Source organism: Antechinus flavipes, chromosome 6 (assembly GCF_016432865.1).
Source record: "Antechinus flavipes isolate AdamAnt ecotype Samford, QLD, Australia chromosome 6, AdamAnt_v2, whole genome shotgun sequence".
NCBI classification, from domain to species: Eukaryota; Metazoa; Chordata; class Mammalia; order Dasyuromorphia; family Dasyuridae; genus Antechinus; species Antechinus flavipes.
The window spans coordinates 170,288,550-170,310,157 of NC_067403.1; the positions used below are offsets into that span (position 1 = coordinate 170,288,550).

General features: G+C 38.5%; 1 protein-coding gene across 17 annotated transcripts in view; it reads right to left on the bottom strand.

Annotated features, from left to right (window-relative positions):
* The window catches only part of RUFY3 (RUN and FYVE domain containing 3), a 125,160-nt gene that overhangs the window by 76,998 nt on the left and 26,554 nt on the right, over positions 1–21,608 (bottom strand). For 6 of the 17 annotated variants that reach the window (XM_051964527.1, XM_051964524.1, XM_051964526.1 and 3 more), the window contains one exon: positions 4,325–4,378. The exons of the other annotated variants lie outside the window; for them this stretch is intronic. In XM_051964527.1, the coding sequence (XP_051820487.1) occupies positions 4,325–4,378 (54 nt within the window). The remainder of the gene's footprint in view (positions 1–4,324; positions 4,379–21,608) is intronic. 17 annotated transcript variants of the gene reach the window in all.

Consider the following 21,608-nt stretch of genomic DNA (forward strand, 5'->3'; position numbering starts at 1 on the left):
AAGAAGATATGGGTATAAAATATTCACAGCAGTACTTTTTGTCATATATAGAACAGGGAAAAACATGGGGAAAGGTAAGGGAAAGGTTAAACAAACTGGTGCCATGCAAAATAATTTTTAAAAAATGGATTCAAAGAAATTTGGGGAGACACTTATGAACTGATATTAAAGTGAACTGAGTACAAATGAGAACAAGGATGCAAAGAAAAATAATTTTCAAAGAATCAGATCAATCCAATGGCTCATTCTGACTTCAGTAGAGTGAAGAAACATGCTTCCTACCTAATGGAGAGAGAGGTGACAGAGTGGTGATGCAGTATCAGACATACTTGCCAGATAAAGAAAGTGATTTTTCTCTTACTTGACAAGTGGAAAGTTATCAAAAGACAAAAGAAAAGAATTTCAATGAATTCATATGGCTTCATCAGAAACAGGTCACATGTCATATTTTGCCTAACTATATGTACTTATAAAAGGATTTTTTTTTCTTGCTTTCTCAATTGGTGGGAAAGGGAGAAAGTGTAAAGGAGAAAATGCAGACATGAAAATAAAAATTTAATTAAAAAAAAAGTTTTATTAGAATGCTTCATTTTTTCCCCCCAAAAGAATTACTAAATCAGTAGGAGAGAGTAAATTTGTGGAGATGGTTTGCCTAGATTTTTGCAAAAAATATGGAAATACTTCATATTATTCTTGTGAAAAAGATGGAAAGTTGTGGGCTAAACAATAAAACAATCAAATAGATTTAGAGCTGTTTGGATAGCCAATCTCTCTCTTTTTTTTTTTTTAATAACTTTTTATTGATAGAACCCATGCCAGGTAATTTTTTACAGCATTATCCCTTGCATTCACTTGGATAGCCAATCTCAACCATTAATGAATGGGTTGCAGTCAACAAGGCAGGTTTCTAATGGAATACCCCAGGAAAGTGTGCTTTGCTTTGCAATCTTTACATTTTTAATCTATGACTTGGAAAAAGGCATGGATACCATGCTCACTAAATACTGATATGATACAAAGGTGGGAAGGCTAGCTCACATACTGACAGTCAGAAACCCATATAGTCTAGGCCATTGGACAGAATCCACCAACAAGAAATTCAATAGGGCAATAAGATATATAGGGTGCGTATAATTGCATATAGGGTGTTAAATTTAATTTGGCCAATACAAGATGAGGAAAGTATGGTTAGACAGGCAGTTCTTTGGGGAGCAACTTGCTCATTTTAGTGTGAGCAACAAGCTCAACTGAGTGGTGAGATGTGATAGTCACAAATGCCAAGGCAATCCTTAATGCAAAACATTAAGAGTCCTACTTATTCTTGACTTGGAGCCCTGTCTTCAATGCTGGGGGCACTATGTAAGAACAACACAGAGAAGCTGAAGAATTCAGAGGGAAGCAATCAGGATGGCTACAAGTGTTAGCTGAATGAAGCAGGGATGGTGAGCATGGAGGAGAGAAGATTTTGGGGAACAGGAGAGCTGCCTTTAAGTATCTGAAGCATTCTCAAGTGGAAAAGAAATTAGACTTCTATTTGGCCACAAGGGACAGAATTAGGAATAATGAAATCTTTTAAAAAGAGAAATTTAGACCAGAGCTATTGGGAAAGGTTATCTTGAAAGGTAATGAGTTTCATGAGTATAAAAATATGTGCAGTAGCAAAAAGCTCAAAACTAAAAAGTTGACAATCTACTGAGGAAACAACTACTCAAATTATGGTATATAAATATAATGGAATATTACTGTACCAGAAAAAATGATGAAACATGCAGTTTTGGACAAAACTGGAAGAACTATATGAACTGATGCAGAATAAAGTGAGCAGAACCAGAAGAACAATTTATGCATTATAAAGAAAAACATTTTTTAAATGATCAATGCAACAAAATGATATACCAAAAAACAATTCCAGAAGCCTAACAATAAAGCATGCTACTTGACCTAAAAAGAGATACAACGAGGTTCAAGGTACAAAACAACATATATAATGTGAGAATTTGTGTTGTCTGACTATGCATATTTGTTATGAGGATTTTTTCCCTTTCTTTAGTTGGTCAGGAAGGGAAAGGGAAATAAATGCTAGTTAATTAAAATAAATTAAAATTTTAATTAGGAGAGATGTTGGGTTTGCCCTCCTTGTAGATTTTCAAACATGGGCTGGATGACCATTTATTGGTTATGGTATTCTCAGGACTCCTTTTGTGTATGAGTTGGACTAGATCGCCATTGACTGATGTCCCTTCTAAGTCTCAAAATCTACGAAGTTACCTAATTAGCACCGTCCCTTTTTTTTTTAGAGATAAAGAAACTGAGACCCAAAGCACCTAAACTATTCATCAAGTTCATATAATTAAAGGAACTGAGGACTTAGACCTTTCAAATCCAGTATTTTCTCACTGTATCACATGATTTATATATACAAAGACCTTTGCACTACATGAAAAGTAAGCAAACAATATTCAGCAATGGCCAATATATTCTTTTGGCTTTTAGAAAACCCATTTTAAAAACTACTTTTCTCATCAGAGCAATTTTGGTCACCTTGTTTACTAAATTAAAAGAGATAAAACAAAAAAAAAATATTTTGCCTTTAGGAAACACAGTAAATGACTAGCTTAACATTTCATAAAGAACAGCTCTCAAGAGAAAAGACATAAAAAGAGAAAAGTTTCTGGCATGAATGAAGAGGTATAATCAGAGGCCCTGTGGTCAATTGAGATACACAGTTACTAGGAAGTTCAACCAAGAATACTTGGCTCTCTAGATCTAATCTTCCTAGTAGTGAGCCCACAAATACCCAGAGGGCCCAATATCATGGGGGACATGGAGAAGCATCGACATGGTAGCTGACAGTCTAGAAAATGAGACTACACTGTCCCACATGAAACTAGATAGTAAACCTGAAAAATTTCAGTGAGGTAGCAATAATAAAAATGATTTGCTATTGTGTTCAGCTGCTTCAGTCATGTCTGACTCTCTGTGACCCCATTGGAGTTTTCTTGGTAAAAATATTAAGAGTGGTTTGCCATTTCCTTCTCCAGCTCCTTTTACAAATGAGGAAATTGAAGTAAAGAGGGTTAACAGACTTGCCCAGGATCACATAGCTAGGAAGTGCTTGAGGTCATATTTGCCCTTAGGAAGGTCAGGCTTCCTGACTCTAGGCCTGCTACCTATTCACTATACCAAATGCATACAGTGTCTTATATATTTTGATTTCATTTGGCTCTCATAACAACATCGAGGCAGATAATCACCATTTCATAGATAAGGAAACTGAGGTAGAGAATGACTGAGTGACAATGATAGTGAGTTTCTGAATCAGAATTTGAACTCAGATCTTAACTGACTCCAAGCCCAGTGCTGCATCCAATAAGCCAGCTAACTGTTCCATCTAAAGGCTTCCAAAAAGAAGAGATCCCCATGGCCTAGAATAGGGAAAGATGGTTTAATGGAGGATATGGAACTTAGGCTAGACCTCAAAAGATGGACAGGGTGTGTAAATGGGGGAAGGCATGCCAGATGGGGCAAACACTACAAACAAGACACATGATGGGCATGAGCATTGCACGTGTGAAAAGACCAGCTTGATTGGAGCAGAGGATTTGTGCTGGGCCACCTTCAAAGAAAAGGCTGCCAGGATAGAGTCATTTCAGCTTCTTCAGCAAATACGGGAAGGATAGAGCTGAACTCCAGGCATTTTGTTTCTCTGTTTCTTAGTGTCTCAACAGAAATTAATTTGTAAGATCTGTGAGGAGTTTTGAGTTCCTCTTGATATGGCATCCAAATGCCAAGTTTTAATTCCTTAAGGGCAGGACCTTCCTGCTTTCATTCTCTCTTGGTATTATTACTACTTATCTCACCATTTATGGGCTTTGCACATATTTATCTGCTTGAATTGCTTGATAAAAAATATGACTTTCACATGGACAATGAAAAAATTTGCAAATTAGGGTACTAGAAGAGTGTTAGTCTAACCTCATTTTACAGTGACTTGCCCAAAGTCACAAAGCTGATGATTATGGTCTGAGGAGAAAAGGGCTAAGGAAAAATTAGGAAAATTTGATCTCAGGCTCTGAAAGCAGCACCCGTTTAAGACGGGACTTGGACATATATCCAAAAAGCAGTACTTCCCAAAGCTTTAAGGCCTCTCTTGGAAAGTAAGGAACAGACAAGAGCAGACAGGTTAGATAAGAACCCTGTGACCCAATCAGGCCGGCGGTGTGTATCAACAGCTCCACTGCCACTGGAAGCAACACCTAAGGCAAGGACGCCCTCCACTAGAAAATGAAACAACAGCTGGAAAGATGTTGGCTGTGGCACGCACCTTCTGTATCGCCACGTATTTGCTCCACCAACTCTGTCAAATCCTCCCAAGAGTCTTTGCAAACGGCAAAAAGAAAGGAAAAGAAAGATAAAATGTCATGCAAGCTGGGATTCAAAGAAAACTGCTTTAAAGAAAGAAAAAAAAAAGTCAAAGCCTGAAACTGGAAACTGAAACAGGAAGGTTCTCAAGACTCAAACTTCATTTTAGGTCTCCCATCACCAACTGTCTTCTAAAGGACTGAAAGTTTAATTTAAGAAGTCACATAAATCTAGAAATTAACATTGGTAGAGCTGTATATTGTGCATCTAAGAGAAATGTTTTTGATTCAAGGATTAATAAAAGAAAGGTTGCCCGTTTCTCCTAATAAGAAAAATCAAAACACAATTACATTTGTTTGGTTTAATAATGTCCTGTTAATTTAGAAGCATAGGATAGAATAACCTTGACCTTCAGGCATCATCTCTCTCAATTAATCCCAGAGGGAAGAAAAAATATAGGCAAAGTAGTTTTGGTGCCTGGGTCCAACACTGGAAAATGGGAAACCCCAGACCATTCCCCTATAAAAACCCACATATCTCCCCATCTTCTTAACCCACCTAAACAGAAGTAATTTTTAAAAAACAATGTTTTGGAGGCAACATACAGACTTTATCATTAATAAGCTTACTTTACAACAACCCATATTAATAATTAAATGAGATATTTGTACAAGTGCTTAGCAGAGTATCTGTCACAGAGTAGGCTCTATAGGAATACTGATTTTCTTTCCTTCCCTAATTTACAATTTTCTTTCAACCAAAGAACAATCTTTTCAGTTCAAGTAAAGCTAAAAAGAACACTTCATTTTTTCTTAATTTGGCATACAAAGTATTCAGGGCCACAATGGAATGAGTCCAAAGACAGGAAAGCTATTCAATTGCCTCAAAATGCAAAATAATATAATAGCTAACATTAATATAGCACTCACTGTGTAACAGGTGCTGTGCTAAGAGCTTAGTAATAATCTCATTTGATTCTCACAATTTTGGGAGGTATATGCTTTTATTGTCCCCATTTCATAACTAAGGAACCCAAGGCCCTGGGTCTTACAACTAGAATGTGACATTTGAACTCAGGTCTTCCTGCTGCCCCTGAACCATAAGTTCTTCATTTCTTTTGTATCCTGAAGCCATCTGGAGAATCCTACAGACCACTTTTCAGAATAAGGCATAAAATGCATAAAATATATATTTAAATTACTAGATGTCCCCTAAATTTTAATACAGTTTTAAATTTGCTAGGATTAAAATCTCAGTAAGACTTTGGGGATGCCTGACATATATACATATGCATAAAATAAAATGCATAGGGATTACAAAGTCTGTTAAGAGTGCAAGATGATTATTAAAATAAAAACAAGTTACACATCCCTGAATATTGATTCTTGACCACCTCCAGAATGTAAACAAAACTAGCCAACATGGCGTAAATGAGGTTAATTATCAAAGGTAATTTATCTTGAATGTCATGAATTTTGTTTTTTTAAATACTATTTTCCCAGAGTAAAGAGGAAGCTTTTAGAATAAGAAGTAGAAAATAAAGGGGTTTTTTTGTTTTGCTTTGTTTTTGTTTTTTTAAGGGAAGCAAACCTGCCTTCAACACTGGCCAAGCTGGGGATCTTGAGCCAGGAATAGAGTATAGCTTGTCTTGTTACTCAGAGCTTATTTTGCTGAAAAGCTTTTTTTCTTTCCTTTTCTTTCTTTCTTTTAAAACTCTTTTGTTAAAGGGGTTGGGGAAGGGACATATGTGGACATGAAATAAATGAAAGAAGAAAAAGACATTATTTATCTATATGTGTGTATATAGTATATGTATATGTGCGTATGCACACACACACACACACACACACACACACTTTGACAAGAAGCTGAAACTGACTCAAGCACCAGTTTAAGAAAAAACACTTGAATTCAGCAAGTGATTTGGCTCCACCCCAAGCCTCCCTCCCTTTTAGAATTGTATAAACAGGAAATCTGGAGTGATTTTAATCAGGCCATGATCTGCTTACTGAAAGCAGACCTAGATTGAAATGCCTGCCTATCACAGACTGGCAGGGAGACCCTACCCAAGTCACTAAACAAGCCACAGAGGTTGAAGGCAGGAAATCAGAGAAGATTTTAATCTGTCTCAGTGGCAGGACTTTCCTAGATTAATAAGATTATAAGTATAACTCCTCTCCCAATCCTTAATTAACCTGGAAGCAGGATAGTACCTGGCAGGCCTCTATCAAGAGACTATGCCCTTAGAACAAAGCTTCTTAAACTGAGGGTTGAGATACCACACCGGGTCTGAATTTGAGGGTGATGTAATTATGATCATCAGGAAATGTTTTGTTTCTCTATTTTACATGGAGTCACGTAAAAATTTCTGGGGCAAAAAGGGGTCACAAGTAGAAAAATTTTAACAAGCCCTGTTCTAGAGAATATGAAAATTAAAATAAATTCCAAATTCAGAGTAAAACAGGAGTAAAAAGTCAGGATAACAGGTCCTATGGTATACAATATCGCACTTCGGAAAGTGTCTATTTAGGGGCACAGCTCAGACTGCGAGGGCAGGCAAAGATGGAAGATCTATCATGTAACTACTAAAGCTTTGGAACTGCCACACTCCTTTAACCACTGATTTACTAAGCAGGTTACAACATTACAAAAAAGAAAAATAGAATTTAATTTCTGGCCTTTACTACATTGTTACATTAGTTTCCTCCTATGTACTGCGGCAACAATCATGCCTTTTACTTATCTGCAGTTTTTAAAAAGTACTTTCCCAGGGACCTGTATGCGCAAAAATGTTTGTGGCAGCCCTTTTCATAATAGGAAGAAACTGGATGTTGAAGGGATACCCATCAATTGGAGAATGGCTAAGTAAATTGTGGTATATGAATGTTATGGAATATTATTGTTCTATAAGAAATGACCAGCAGGATGATTTCAGAGAAACCTGGAGAAACTTACATGAAGTGATGCTGAGTGAAATGAGCAGGACCAGGAGATCATTGTACATGGCAACAATACTATATGAGGACCAATCCTGATGGACATGGCTCTCTTCAACAATGAGAGGATCCAAAACAGTTCCAACTGATCAGTGGTGAACAGAACCAGCTACACCCAGTGAAAGAACACTGGGAAATGAGTATGGATCACAATTTGCACTTTCTGTTGTTTGCTTGCATTTTTGTTTTTCTTCCCAGATTATTTTTACCTTCTTTCTAAATTTGATTTTTCTTGTGCAACAAGATAACTGTGTAAATATGTGTGTGCACATATATATATTGTATTTAACATATACTTTAACACATTTAACATGTATGGGACTACCTGCCATCTAGGGGAGGAGGTGGAAGGAGGGGAAAAGTTGGAACAGAAGTGTTTACAAAAGTCAATTTTGAAAAATTACCCATGCATATATTTTGTCAATAAAAAAGCTATATTAAAAAAAAAAGTATCTTCCCACATGGACAATAATTAACAAGCATGCTTCTGGCAGTGATTATGATGCCAATCACACTGAGCTGCCCCTGTCCCTTTTCCTCTTGGGTGTCCCCCTTCTCTTCATCTTTATATCACCCTTCGGGGCAGAAGAAGTGCTTCTTCTCCAAGAGCCCAGGGCCCTACAGGGCTGAGCTCCTCTGCCAGGCCCTTCATCCTCTGCTCTTGATTTTCCTCTAGTCTCTTGGTTCATTTTCAGCTGCCTACACACAAGTCCAAGTCTCCTCATCTTGTGCGGAAATTGCTGTGGTGGTTTCCCTCCACTAAGACCAAGCCCATCAGGAAGTGCTGACTTCAGAGAGCGAGGGCTGAGCAGCCACCAGCTATACTCCCTCCTCCAGAGCCATCTGGATCCAGGGGCCAGACACAGGCCAGAAAAGTGGAGATGGCTCTGGGTGCAGGGGGAGAGCTTGAACTTCCTTGACCCTCCCATCCATCTGTCCCCTCAAGCTATTATCCACTAACTTGCAAGATGTAAAACATGAGAGTCATCTGTAAAATGGGGATAACGACAGCACCCACTTCCCAGGGTTGTTGTAAGATTAAGATGAGATATTTGTAAAAAAAGCTTTGCAAACGTAAAGGTCTACATAAATGTTAGTGAGTCTAATGGCCAGCATTATTTTCCATCCCTTTTTCACAATCCAACTCCTTAGAAATGCCTCCTACTCTTGTTGCCCGTTTCATTTTTTCTCAATCCTTGGCAATTTAGTCCTAGTCTCCCCAAATGAAACAGCTCTCTATGAAGTTTCCAACAATTAATCTTTCTTTTTTTTGACCACTCTTCATCTCCCTGTCTATTCTTCCTCTCAGTATTATCATGACTCCTCTCCATTTAGATTCTCTTAACCATGTCTTTCCAATCTCCCATCCTGGATTGACATCCCAGTCCCTCTAGGAGACTTGGCTGCAGTCACAGACCTCATCATCTCCATCTGAAGGACTCCCACATCTCTATGTCCACCTCTAGTCTCCTGTACTCCAAATGTACCCTAAGATGCTTGGAAGGGGCATCCTTTAAGGACTTCAACACAGTATGTTCCACAATTGCTCCCTTTATATATACACTAGAGATTTCCAACTGTATCAAATACATAGTTCTCTGTCTGGCATTAAGAGCCCTTCAGTCTGACTCTAATCTACCCTTTTCCCTTTTACCATGTATCCAAATGACTGCCCTTTGTACTCTGGAGCCTTTGTCACCCCCTGCAGCTCATTTCCTATCTCCACACTATCTCAATGAGAGGACACAGGTTGTACCCCCATGCCTCTAATTCAAGCCATCCTCCCCTTCCTTACCTATGCCTGGAATCCCTGGTCTTTTGCAGTTTAACTCAAATTTCACCTTCCATGTGAGAATTTTGCTAATTCCCACACTTGGTAGTACCTCCCCTGTTCTAGTTATTTTGCATTTTATGTATTTTTGTAGACTTTTGCATCTGTATTTTTGTTTTCCTCACAGCAAGTAGGATGCTGATGGTTGGAGCCTGGTTTTTCTAATGCCAGAGCCTAGCAGAATGCCTTCTGATTAGCAGATTGAGTCCCGATAGCCTGGTGCATAAAGGACTGTACTTGTTCTACTCACAGAGTGAAATCACCATCTAATATTTTCCTAACATATTCAGTGAGGAATGCTTAGCATGCACCCTGAAACCTTAAGTGATTAAAAAAACAAACAAACATGTTTACTAGAAAAAGCTTCCTATGGCAAATTCTCCTTGAGGGCAGGATGTAGCATAATCTAAAATTATTTGATTGAAACATGAGATGATTTTTAACAGATCAAATTATCTGTCTAATTTGTTTACTTTTTGGGGGAGAGAGGAAGGGAGGAGAGTGGTGAAACAGACCTATGATTTATTGGCCCAGGAATGTCCAACGAGTAAAAATTCACGTTAGAGCTGAAGGCTGCCTCGTTTCTCTGTCTGGAGGACTGTGACTTGAGTGACTAGTCAAGGATCACACAACCAGCAGGTGTTATAGGCAAGACTTGAACCCAGCTTTTCCTGGCAATGAGACCAGCTTCTCTAATGGCCTCCGTTTTAGTTCTTTTATTTAAGTTTTTATTAATTTTTTAAAAAAAATTGTTACATAAACACTAATCACAGATAATGGATGGAAGAAATCAGCCTAAGAGCTGGTAAAACTACTTGGACTGGGATAAACAAAAGCTAAGGTTAATTCAAAAATGGGACAAGGGATAAAAATCTTTTTTTTCCTTGTACAGAAGTACAGATGAGGAAATTCCTTTTCAATGCAGATCCGCAGTGTTTTGCAACCTAGTTTTGGAAAGCTGCCTAGTACACTGAGATATGAAGTGACTTTGAACCTTTGCTTCCTAACCTTGTGGCCAGCTGTCCTTCTGCTAGGTCAATTCTCCCTACAGTATAAATGCAGTTGCAACAGCAGCTTAAGAAGATAACAGTACAACAAAAATGGCCATTTCCATGATGGAGCTAAATAGACTTAACAAGTCTGAATTAAACTGAATGCCAAGGCTAACCAGACAATTATATGTCAATTACATGGTAGCTGGGCCCACATTAAACATATTTCCTAAGAAAGAAATACATGTTTTAGTAGTCTAAAAAGTCAGGAATATAAGAAATATCTAATTTCTTTTTTTCTGACAGAGTTACATAACTGGTAAATTAGGGGACTGCTATATAGTTTACCAAGATTTTAGTATTAACATTTAACCATTTCCATGACACTCCTGGGAAGTGGAAAGAGCTGATAATTAGGTGGATTGTGAACTGGATGAAAGAATGGTCAATATTGACTTGAAATAAGGTCTCCAGGACAGTGTCCCAAAAGATCCAGACTTACCCCTAGGCCATTAAAAATTTCTAATAAAATGACAAAAGACACTGAAAGCATACACAAAAAATTTTCAGATGACACAAAGCTGGGAGGGGTAGCTAACAACTAGATGAAGGTCAAGATCCCAAAAGATCATGACATACCAGAGTCCTCGACTGCATCTAATGAGAATTTCAATAGAGCTAAAGGTATTGGAGAACAAAAAGATATTCAATTTCACAAGTACAAAATGGAGAATACCATTAGGCACTTAAGTGAAAAAGAACTTAATAGGAATCAGCACTGTAACATGAAATCTGTTAGCTATATAATATTCCTGCTAGATAAACAATCAGGATCATGACGGGTATTCATGCTATATATATTTAGGCTTGTCAAGAAAAGTCTTGAAAGGCATATGGATGTCCCTTGACACCCATTTAAAAGGAAGTTCCATAGAAATGGGGTTATATCTGTTCTTGGTCTTGGGTAAATCAAATATCTGTAATGCCAAGGAAGCAAATTTAGACTTGAGATGAGAAGGAACTTTTATTAGACTACTGGAGTGCTCAAAAAAGAGGCATAATAATACATAAAAATAAACAACAATGAAATAAAGCACTTGCTATGTTCCAGGCATAGGGGTAAGCTCTTTGTTATCATCATCTTACTTGATCCTCATAAGTCATAAAGAAATTGAAGCAAACAGGATTAAGTGACTTGCCCAGGGTCACAAAGCTAGTATTATTAAGTATCTGAAGCTCAGGTCTTTATGACTCAAAGCCCACTGCCAGTACAAAGGGACTCTGTAAAGTGTGTGTACTTAATTGAGGCTCCTTTCACATTTTCGAATTACTGTCTGATGGCAAGAGGTGACAAATACTAATTTTTTCCCTTTGGGCTTCTTTTAACATTATATAATACTGCACATTGGACAGATCTGGACTTTAGCAAAGCTTTTGCCAAGTCCCTAGTGCTGCACTTATAGAAAAAATTGAAAGCACAAACCCTACAATTAGGTAAATGCAGAATTTTAAATGCTTAAGAAATGAGTGTATCCAACAAATCAGATCTGGAATTCCACAAACCAATTTCCCTGCAAACATCATAGCAACCAACAGAACACAATTCATAGGATGAAAGAAAGCGATAATAAACAAAGAAAATAAAGGTACCATAAATAGCATTAACACCTGCAGCAGCTGAATTGCTCAAAATGATGCATAACATAATCAGGGATAGAAAATGCTGCAGCATTTCCGAGGATGGGAACAGAAAAACAGAGGGACACACTAGCTAGCCTCTTGCTCTTTCTGACAGTAAAGGGACACCATTCAATTCAATCCAACCAATATTTATAGGCTAGGTTACTTACCAACTGTCTGTCCCCTAGGGCTCTGCCCTGGTCCTTTCTCCTCCTCCTTCCTATACTATTTTACTTGGAAAGCTCATCAGCTCCCATGAATTCTGTTCTCATTTCTATGCTGATGATTCTCAAAATCCAGCTCCAACTCTATTTTTTTATTTCCAACTGTCTTTTAAACATTCCAAACTGGAAGTCTCATAATCACCTTTTTAAGGAATGTCCAAAATTCAACTGACATTTTCTCTTCCTAACTTCCCTATTAGCATCCTCCTGGATATACAAGCATACAAGCTAGCTGTCAGCCTCTACCCTCCCCCCACACTGTATCCAATCAGCTCCCAGATCTTGTTAATTCTACCTTCACAACATCTCCTGTATCCATCCGACTTCTTCCTGACTCTGCCACCATCTTCGTTTCATCATTATTCCAACAGCCTGTCCATCAGTCTCTGTGCCTAAAGCCTCAGCCCACTCCAGTCCACCATCTTCTTCAAGGGACCGTGTTAACATCTTACTCAGGATGTTGCTCCCTATTACCTCTGGATCCGATATAAAATTGTTTGCCTTTTAAAGCCCTTCCTTTCCAGGTTTTCCTACATGAGATCCCTGGTCTCCAAAGTCCAGCCACTTCCATGGGCAGGCTCTCATGCCTGGATTCTCTCCCTCCTCATCTTTGCCTCCTTTTAAACCCCAGCTCACATCCTATCTTCTCAAGAGGACTTTCCCGGGCCTCCTTAATCTTAGTGGTTTTCCTCTAAAACCACCTCCAATTCATCCGGTCTAAATCACGTCTATGACATTTATAATGACATGAATCTCATAAAAGAACTCCATGAAAACTGGAAGGGTTGGGTTTTTTGGGTGATTTGTATAGAAGATTACGAAGCCCTTACTAACTGACTGGGGTTCCTATTCTCTTGGGCTGCCACCTAACTCTATCCAAGCGGGGCTGTCACTCTTCTTAGTTCTGATATCAAGACACAAAGTTCAGTCCTGGCTTTCTCACTGGCTGAGTGACTTTGAGCAAATCACTAAATTCTGTAGGCCTCAGTTTCCTCATCTGTAAATGTAAAGGACCAGACAAGGTGACAGACCAGGGCCCTCTCAGCTCATGATCTGAGACCAACTTTTCTTTTTTTTCTCAAAATTATTTTGTTTTTTTTCAGTTACATGTAAAGGCAGTTTTCAACATCCTTTTTTGTCAGATTTTGAGTTCCAAATTTTTCTTCCTCCTTTCTTTACCTCCCCTTTTCCCAAGACAGCAAACAAAATGGAAGGAAAAAAAAAAAAACAAGAAAAAGCAAACAAAAGTAAAATGTGAAAGCAGTATGCTTCAATTCACAGTCTCCATAGTTCTCCCTCTGAAGGCAGATATCATTTTCTATCCTAAGTCTTTTGGAATTGTTTGACCAACTTTTCTAAAGGAAGGAACTGGAGGCCATCCCAGGAGCTCACTTTTTAAGGGAGCCTCCAGCCTAAATGGCAGGGAAACATATGTCTCCTCTCAAAAATACCAGTGACATAGGGGCTGGCTCTGCCCCTACTTGAGAGAGTGTCACTCAGTTCACAGTGGGATAAGACACAGTGAGAACTTCCAAGGCCTTTTTAAAGGAACACATCTGCAAAGACATTTTTTGGAAAGTTCTGGTTTAATTACAACATGGGTGACAGTCTGAAAGAACACTGGCCAAAACTCAATGACTAAAGAGTGGCCACCTTTAGGGGATTAGTGCCCTATTTAGCAACAATGAAAGAAGGGGGAAGCAGACCTCCTGATTGCTTCAGAGTTACAAAGCATTCTACATCCATTATTTTTGTTATTGTTCAGGCATGTCCAACTCTTTATAACCTCATTTGGAAGCAGCTTATCATTTCCTCCTCCAGCTTATTTTCCAGATGAGGAAACTGAGGCAGACAACCCAGTGTCTTGAGCAGGGTCATACAGATAAGGAAATATCTGAGGCCAGATTCCAACTTCTCCACTCCAGGTCCAGCACTCTCTCCACTATACCCTCTAGCTTCCCCATAATTATTTTTGTATTTATTAAAAACACTTTTCATTTTCAAAGCATTCTATATGCCTCAGTTCATTTGGCTCTCATAAAAATGCTATGAGCCAAGTACCACAAGTACTAGTTTAGGAATGAGGAAGCTGAGGCTAAGAAGGCATAAATGATTTGCATGACCTAACAAGCTTTAAGCTGGCTCTTTCTATTTTATTCTATTATCTATTTTTGACGAGATGAGACGCCTCTAAAAATAAATTACTTGTACACACTAGTTTCCCTTCAAAAAGGTAAAATTCAAGAGAAAGTAAAGGACAACTCAGTGTGTCTTACCATGTGTATTTCTATTATACACTAAATAATGAGTAATAATAAACTAAATATGGAAACATATTTTGCACAACTACTCATATACAATATCAACTGGGTTGCCTTTTCAAAGACAAAGGAGGATAGAAGAAGAATTTGGAACTCAGAATTTAAAAGAAAAGAATGTTAAAAATTGTTTTTACATATAATTAGAAAAAAATTTAAAATTTAAAAAAATAAGCTAGCATTTACATAGCACTTTTTAAGATCTGCAAAGTGCTTTACAAATATTATCTCATTTAATCCTTATCACAAGCCCTAGGAGGTAAATGCTGTTACTATCCCCATTTTATGGATGAGGAGATTGAGGCTATAAGAGGTTCTAAAGATTACAGAGCTAATAGTTTGTAGCTTTTTATGTACCTACACACATACACGTGTACACTCCCCCCCCCCCCACACACACACAACAATACCTCTCTGGGATGGGAAAGAGAAAGGATAAGGGAGTATTTCAGAGATCTAAAAAATTCCCAGCAGCCAGAGACATCAGTGAAGAAACTCAAGACTTAAAAAAAAAAAAGTCATTTAAAGCAAAGGTACAAAAAACAAAACAAAACCCACTTCTCAAAAAAAAAAATATTTGGCAGAAGGTAGAACCCTCTTGAAATGCTTATGAAAGAAAGGAATGGGCAAGGCAAAATTAGGCAAAGGAAGCATCTTTCAGTTATGCTTCTGCCCCCCTCCAATAAATATGCAATGCATATGTTTATACCTGCATATATAAACGTATGTATTCATAGACACACACACAATAATGCAGGCCCTGTTCTCAAGGACTTTACATTAAACAAACCTAATTCTTTGAGCATATAATAAAAACATGCGTTACTACCTAAAAAAGATATAGAGAAGCCATGTTGTAGTTTTATTTTTAATGAGAAAGTTAATAATGCCTCATGATAGAGTACCTTCCTGAGGATTACACGAATACAGATAACCCACTTAGCTGGAGAAAAATGAGTAGAAGGTTTTTCTTAAAGTAGATGAAAATCCATACTGGCTGGCCCAGATTCAACTTAGAAAGTCACAAATTAACATTCATTATGTTGTGATGTATTTTTATTTATTTTGCTAAATACTTCCGAAATTTCATTTTAATCTTGCTCAAATCTAGGATAAATTACTAACACTAGAGGTTGACAACCCCCCCCCCCCAAAGGGTATAGAAAAACACTGGCTTGTAATCCTAGATTTACAGGGGGGGGGGGAGAGAATAGTATAGATTTAGTTTTAATAAAAGTTCCTTTTTTCTATACTTACACAAAAAGCTAAAGACTGAAAGAAAGGGTGCAAGGTTTTTCTTATGTGACCAGATCAATTACAAATCACAAGTATTGGTCAGGCATCAATGGCAAGAAGAAAACAGGAATTAGGAGTGGGGCTAACAAGGGTCAATTTTAAGTGTTGCTGTTTACTAATCACTGAAACTTGTCCTAAGAAAGTCTTTTTAAAGGGATGATGAATAAATTTCAAAAGTTCATTTCAAAGTTTTTAACTGGGGATCCTTCTAGAATCCTCTTGTACCTGAGACTTCCCATCTTATTCCTGAGGCATGTTAATATGAGCAGGGGCAGCCAGGCTAGAAATGTCTCATGAAGATCCAGCAAGCAACAAGGAACACTACTCCCCAGGTTTTGCTAATGAAACAAGTACCTTACAAAGTCTAAAAGGCACTGAGAAGTATATGGTGAATATAGTATAACTCAACTAAAACTGCCAGGAGCCTGAAATCAGAACCCTTCTTAATATAGATAAAATGGCCTATGACCTTGAAACTCCCCCATCTTGGCTGGCAGTCCCACATATTCCAGGAACCCTATCTTGGGAAATTTAGAAAGATAAAGGTGACTTTATCCAGACTCACCCTCCCCAAGAAAACAATATTCCTGAGATATTATGAAGAAAGATCATAAAGGTTTATCTATTCTCCATTCCTTTTTCTCTTTCTCCCTTTAAATAAGGATTACCAAGACAGGGTTAGATTTTAATTCCTAAAGTATTTTTTTTTTCTCACAAGAACCTAATCCAAGGAATAAATAGTTGTAAAATCTGGTTTGGGTTCTGTCACCAGGCCAAATCGCTATTTTGTCTCTCTTTCCTGATCCAGGAGAGCAGGGATACCAAGAATCAAATTTTCCAATGTAAATAAAGCCACACCGTACCTCACTGTGCCCTGCTTTAATTAAGTTCTTCATACATAAAACAAATACCATGAATTATCTGCTTTATTCACTGAGTATTTCCTTTAATAATTCACTTAAAACTTCCTCTAAATAGCTTGTTTTTCCTGCTGCCATGGATTTTTACCTATAAAAATGTGGCCTATTATGGCAGCTACAAATTCTGATTATCAACATCATAATTAAATCGTATAGTTGGGCCAAATTGTCCTTGCTACTCCTTATACAAAATTCTCAGGGTCTTTGCACAAGCTACAGCCCCTCCCCACTTTCTTGGATGCAATGTCAGTCAGTCTACATTTATTGATGCTCCTATGTGTCAGGTACTGTGCTAATGGTGAGGCATTCCTTTCTCACGTCTTGGAACCCCATCTCTTAAAGACCTTTCCTGATAGCTCTACAATTATTTCCTAACCTCTCATCCTCAGGGAAAAAATTACTGTATCTTTTATACATTTTTGCTTTCATATGCATACATTAGTGAAAGAATGCAAGGTAATCAGTCTTTATCTTTAGATCCTTAATAGAGTGAAAGAGCTCAAATCTGGCCTCGAACACATCTGGTTGTGTAACCCTGGACAAGGTCACTTATTTGCCTCAGTTTCCTCATCTGCAAAATAGGTATAATAGCACCAAGGACAGCTAGGCAGCACAGTGGATAGGGTCAATCAGGAAGACTCGCCTGAGTTCAAATGTGTCCCCAGACACTTACCGTGTTTCCCCAATAATAAGACCTATCCTGAAAATAAGCCCTCTCTTTACTGCGTAAGATTCCTCTAAAATAAGCCCTCCCCCGAAAATAAGCCCTATTGAGATTGCTGCTGTAGTGAAGGTGATCCCCTGCGCTACACGCTACATTACGGTAACCTCTGTATGCAACGTCCGTCCCTCTCCCCCCGGTGAAACGCATGCCGCGCTCCGAGCTGCATCCAATCAGAGCTGCAGCAGTGAGCGCATCATCCTGTTCTTCCCCAGTGAATTGCTGGCGCCATTGAGAGCAGTGCCGCGGAGGAGAGCTGAGGCAGGACAACATAAAAACCCGGTATGTAAGCAGGAGTGAGGGAGCATGATGGAGGATAAAAGAACTCAGGGGGCATGATGGAGGATAAAAGGGGCATGATGGAGGATAAAAGAAGAACTTCCTTGCAGAGAGAAGAATAGATCAAGTAATGATTTCTGCAGGAATGACTGCCTATCTCCAGGCCCTTGATATTGCAATAAACAAGCCATTCAAGGACCGGTTGCACATGGAAGTCAATGACTACATTGAAAATAGAACGGAAAGAAATCAGCATGGAAACTTTGTGAAGGCCTGTCTGCAAGATGTCGTGACTTGGGTGAAGAAGTCATGGGATAAAATGACTGACAGCTGTGTCGCCAAGGCATTACGAGCAGGTTACCTGGACAAGACATGTTCATTTAAAGAGAGCTATATTGCTGGACATGACAGATTGGGTCTACTTCTTCTGAAGGAAACAGAGGCGCAAGACATCCAGGACGGAATTCAGGATATGGACACTTCTGATGATGTTGTTGAAGAAGATGACATGATCATTATTGAATAAAGGTACTTTTTTTGGTTCACATTTACCTGTTTATTAAAATTGCTGTCAATGTTCATTAAAATAAGCCCTCCCCTGAAAATAAGCCCTCTGGTGGGTTTTCTGTCCAAAAAAAATATAATAAGACAGCGTCTTATTATCGGGGAAACACGGTACTACCTTTATGTCCCTAGGCAAGTCACTTAGCTCTTTTTGCTTCAGTTCCTCATCTGTAAAATGAGTTGGAGGAGACGACAAACTACTCTGGTTACCTTTTCCAAGAAAACCTCAAATGGCGTCACAGAGAATAAGACACGACTGTAAAATGACAACAACAAATTGCACCTACCTGCTAGGGTGGATCAAAGAGGATAGATAATACCTACACAGAGGTTATTGTGCCTCTGTGTGCCTGGCACACAGCTATATAAATGCTAGCTATTATTATTGTCTAGCACTGTAGCCGATTTGCAGAGGCGGCATTTATTAAATGCTTGTTGTTTAATGCTCATGGCATGTCACAAAGCTCTGAATCTATTACATATAGTTCACTTTTACTATTAAGTATAAGTTCAATATTTACGTTCAAAGGCTTCCTGATGATTTTGCACTTATTTTCCTAATAATGGGAACTAGAGAATTCAAATGCTCATTTGAATGACAGGGATTTAAACGCCTTAGATTATGGGGGAGTCGGAACACTAGAATGGGAATCAGTTTTCAATTCCAACCTAGACTAACTACCCACCAGCTGAAGAACCTGAAGCAATCAAACAATAATTACTCCCCAAGTGCTAGTCACTTAGGGCTCTGGCTGAAATGGATCTTAAAATCCTAGACTTTAGGTTGCAGGTGGTTTTGATTTTATAGCCTTTCTTTGGAAGTGACTCTTGTAGATAAGAGTGGAAAAAGCCACAAATACCAGTTAATGGGAGCTGCAAATTAACAACGAGTGCTCATTAAAAACACTCATCCTTTCCTCTTGGCCTCATCAAACAGCAGCCCCCCACCCCTGAATGACTCATAATTTCCATTTCATCAAATGGAAGTTCAGACCTGCTTTTAACACCCTCCTTCCTTATTACAATACCTATGCTCAGGCCTCAGACCGGAGAGCATGGCCTCAGGTTAATCTTGCGTTTTATAATCTTGCTGTAGTATTATTATCTTAGTTCCTTAAGTAACTAAGTTTTTATAATAGAGTAAGAAAAGGATGGAGGAGGAAGAATCAAGAGCTAGCAAAGCTTAGCTGTAAGTCCTCAGTACCTTGCTTTCTTCCTCCCTCTTTAGCTCTTCCTCCTCCTCCCCTTCCCCCAAATCTAAACTGCAAAACCTACAGACATTGCTACAAACTAAAACATCTTTTACAGGTTTATTTATTTAAGCTCCTTCATTAAACTATTTAATAAAATCCTTGAGAGCAAGGATTGACTTTCTGAGAATCCTAAGAGTTGGGACTACAAAAGACTCTAGACTTTTATTTTAAAACAAGGAAATTGGCCTTGTAAGCAGTTTATCCAAATTCACCCAAGTAGTACCAAAGGTTGAAATGTGCATCTTCAGAGTTTGGGACTACCTTCACCAGATGGAAATTTCAAATGGATTTAAGCTAACTTCTTAAAAATTAAAGAGATTCTCCCAATGTGACTTCAACAGCTTTATAGACAGGTCTCCCTATTCTTGGAGGAGGGTCATTCCCCACTATTTCTGTGGATTTCTTTTTGGTAGAGGTTGGACCACCTGACTGTTGAGATATGATAAAATTCTGTGATTCTTTGACCACAACCCCAGTACTCTTTTTACATGTTCCTACTGGTAAGACTCAGGATCTTCAGGACACTGTTTATTCCCATTCACACTGGCATTCCTCTTTCTACATAGGTCAAACATGACATGACATGCTCATATTGGGCAACAGTCCCATAATTAAACTGAATTCCATTACCTATCCCATTTCAACACAGGGATGTTGGTGCCAGCATCACTGACTTTATTCAACAGTGTTTGTGTAAGCATGTTATCAATTCACATGTTTCCCAAAGCCATTCTGCTTATCTTAAGCCTGTATTACTAATAACAAAAACCATAGGTTTTTTTGAACAGAAGTGAGACATACAGAACAATGTAATTAAGATTATACACAGCACCACTGCAAGGAATGATTTAAATAAGGGAAGAGACTAGAGTTATGGAGAACTTTGAGTTCACTCAAAATTTAAGTATCACTAAATAATCAGGGTAAGAAATAACAAAGGCTAAGGAAAGAACAGTATGATGTAATGTTAGAGAAAGGAAAGAGTTGAAGGCCACATCAAGGTTTCAAGTGGAGGAAAATGGGGAGAAGCTTGTATCATTCATCAGAAACAACGGTGAATCTGGGAGAAAGAGGAAGAAAAGACGTTCAGTTTGAGGAACACTGACTTAAGGATGTTATAGAGACCTCCAAGTGGGGACACAGTCAATGGGAAATAAAAGGCTAAGGATCAGACTAGAAAGACAGATGTAGCAACTGACAGTATTAAGATGACAAGGCATTAATGAGTAGATGATACTTCCAAGGTAGAATCTGTAAAAAGAAGGGGGTCAAGAAAAAAACTGAGGATTGACCACTTTTAAGGAGAACAAATGAGGACCAATAGGATAAACATGCAACCCAATTTCTAACACTAAACCTTTTGAATGGAAGAACACAATATCTTTTGTCTTTTCAAAAGCCAATACAATTATTATCAATACCAAGATATTTCAGGATTTCCTTCTTTATAGCATCTTAAAAGAAATTTGAAAGAAAAAAAACAAAACAAAACAAAACAATTTAAGCTCCCCCCCAACATACAAATTGCCAATTAGAGCTAAAGGACTAATTGGGTGACTAAATCATTCTAATTGAAGTTTTCTGGTTTATCATTAGCTAACACAAAAGATCATACGACTATATGAAGAATGAATGAAAAGGCATTTTATTAAGCCTGTGGGGATACACATAGAAAAGGAAGGCAGTCCATGCTCTCCAGAAGTTCACATTCTTGTGGGAGGGAAGGGTGCAACTACAAGGCAGATAGTGGGGTCCCAGGCCCTTGAGAATGGTAGGAAAGAAGCCCCTCATGCCTCTGTTAACGTGCTTTTCACTGATAACAAGCTAACTATTTCCATTTAATGTTGGTGACTGTGGTAGGTAAGAATTCTTTTCAGGGTCTTCAGTAGCTGTGATTGAAACATTCACTGCTACTGGCAGTCCCCATCTCCATCAGGGTCCTGAACACGACTGGTGGGCACACTTGACCATCTGTGGCAGATGGTTTGTTGAGTGGGGGGAAGAGGTCAGCCTTCTCCCCAGTCCCTTCAAGTGATGGTTGCAGGGTCTGGGAAGAACTGCTATTCCCAAGGCTCTGGAGTTATCTCCTCTGGGTGTGAAGGGGAATGGTGCCAGGGGTTTGACTCAGCTGGCAGACACTACTTCCTTGGGGTGCCCTGCTGAAACTGGACA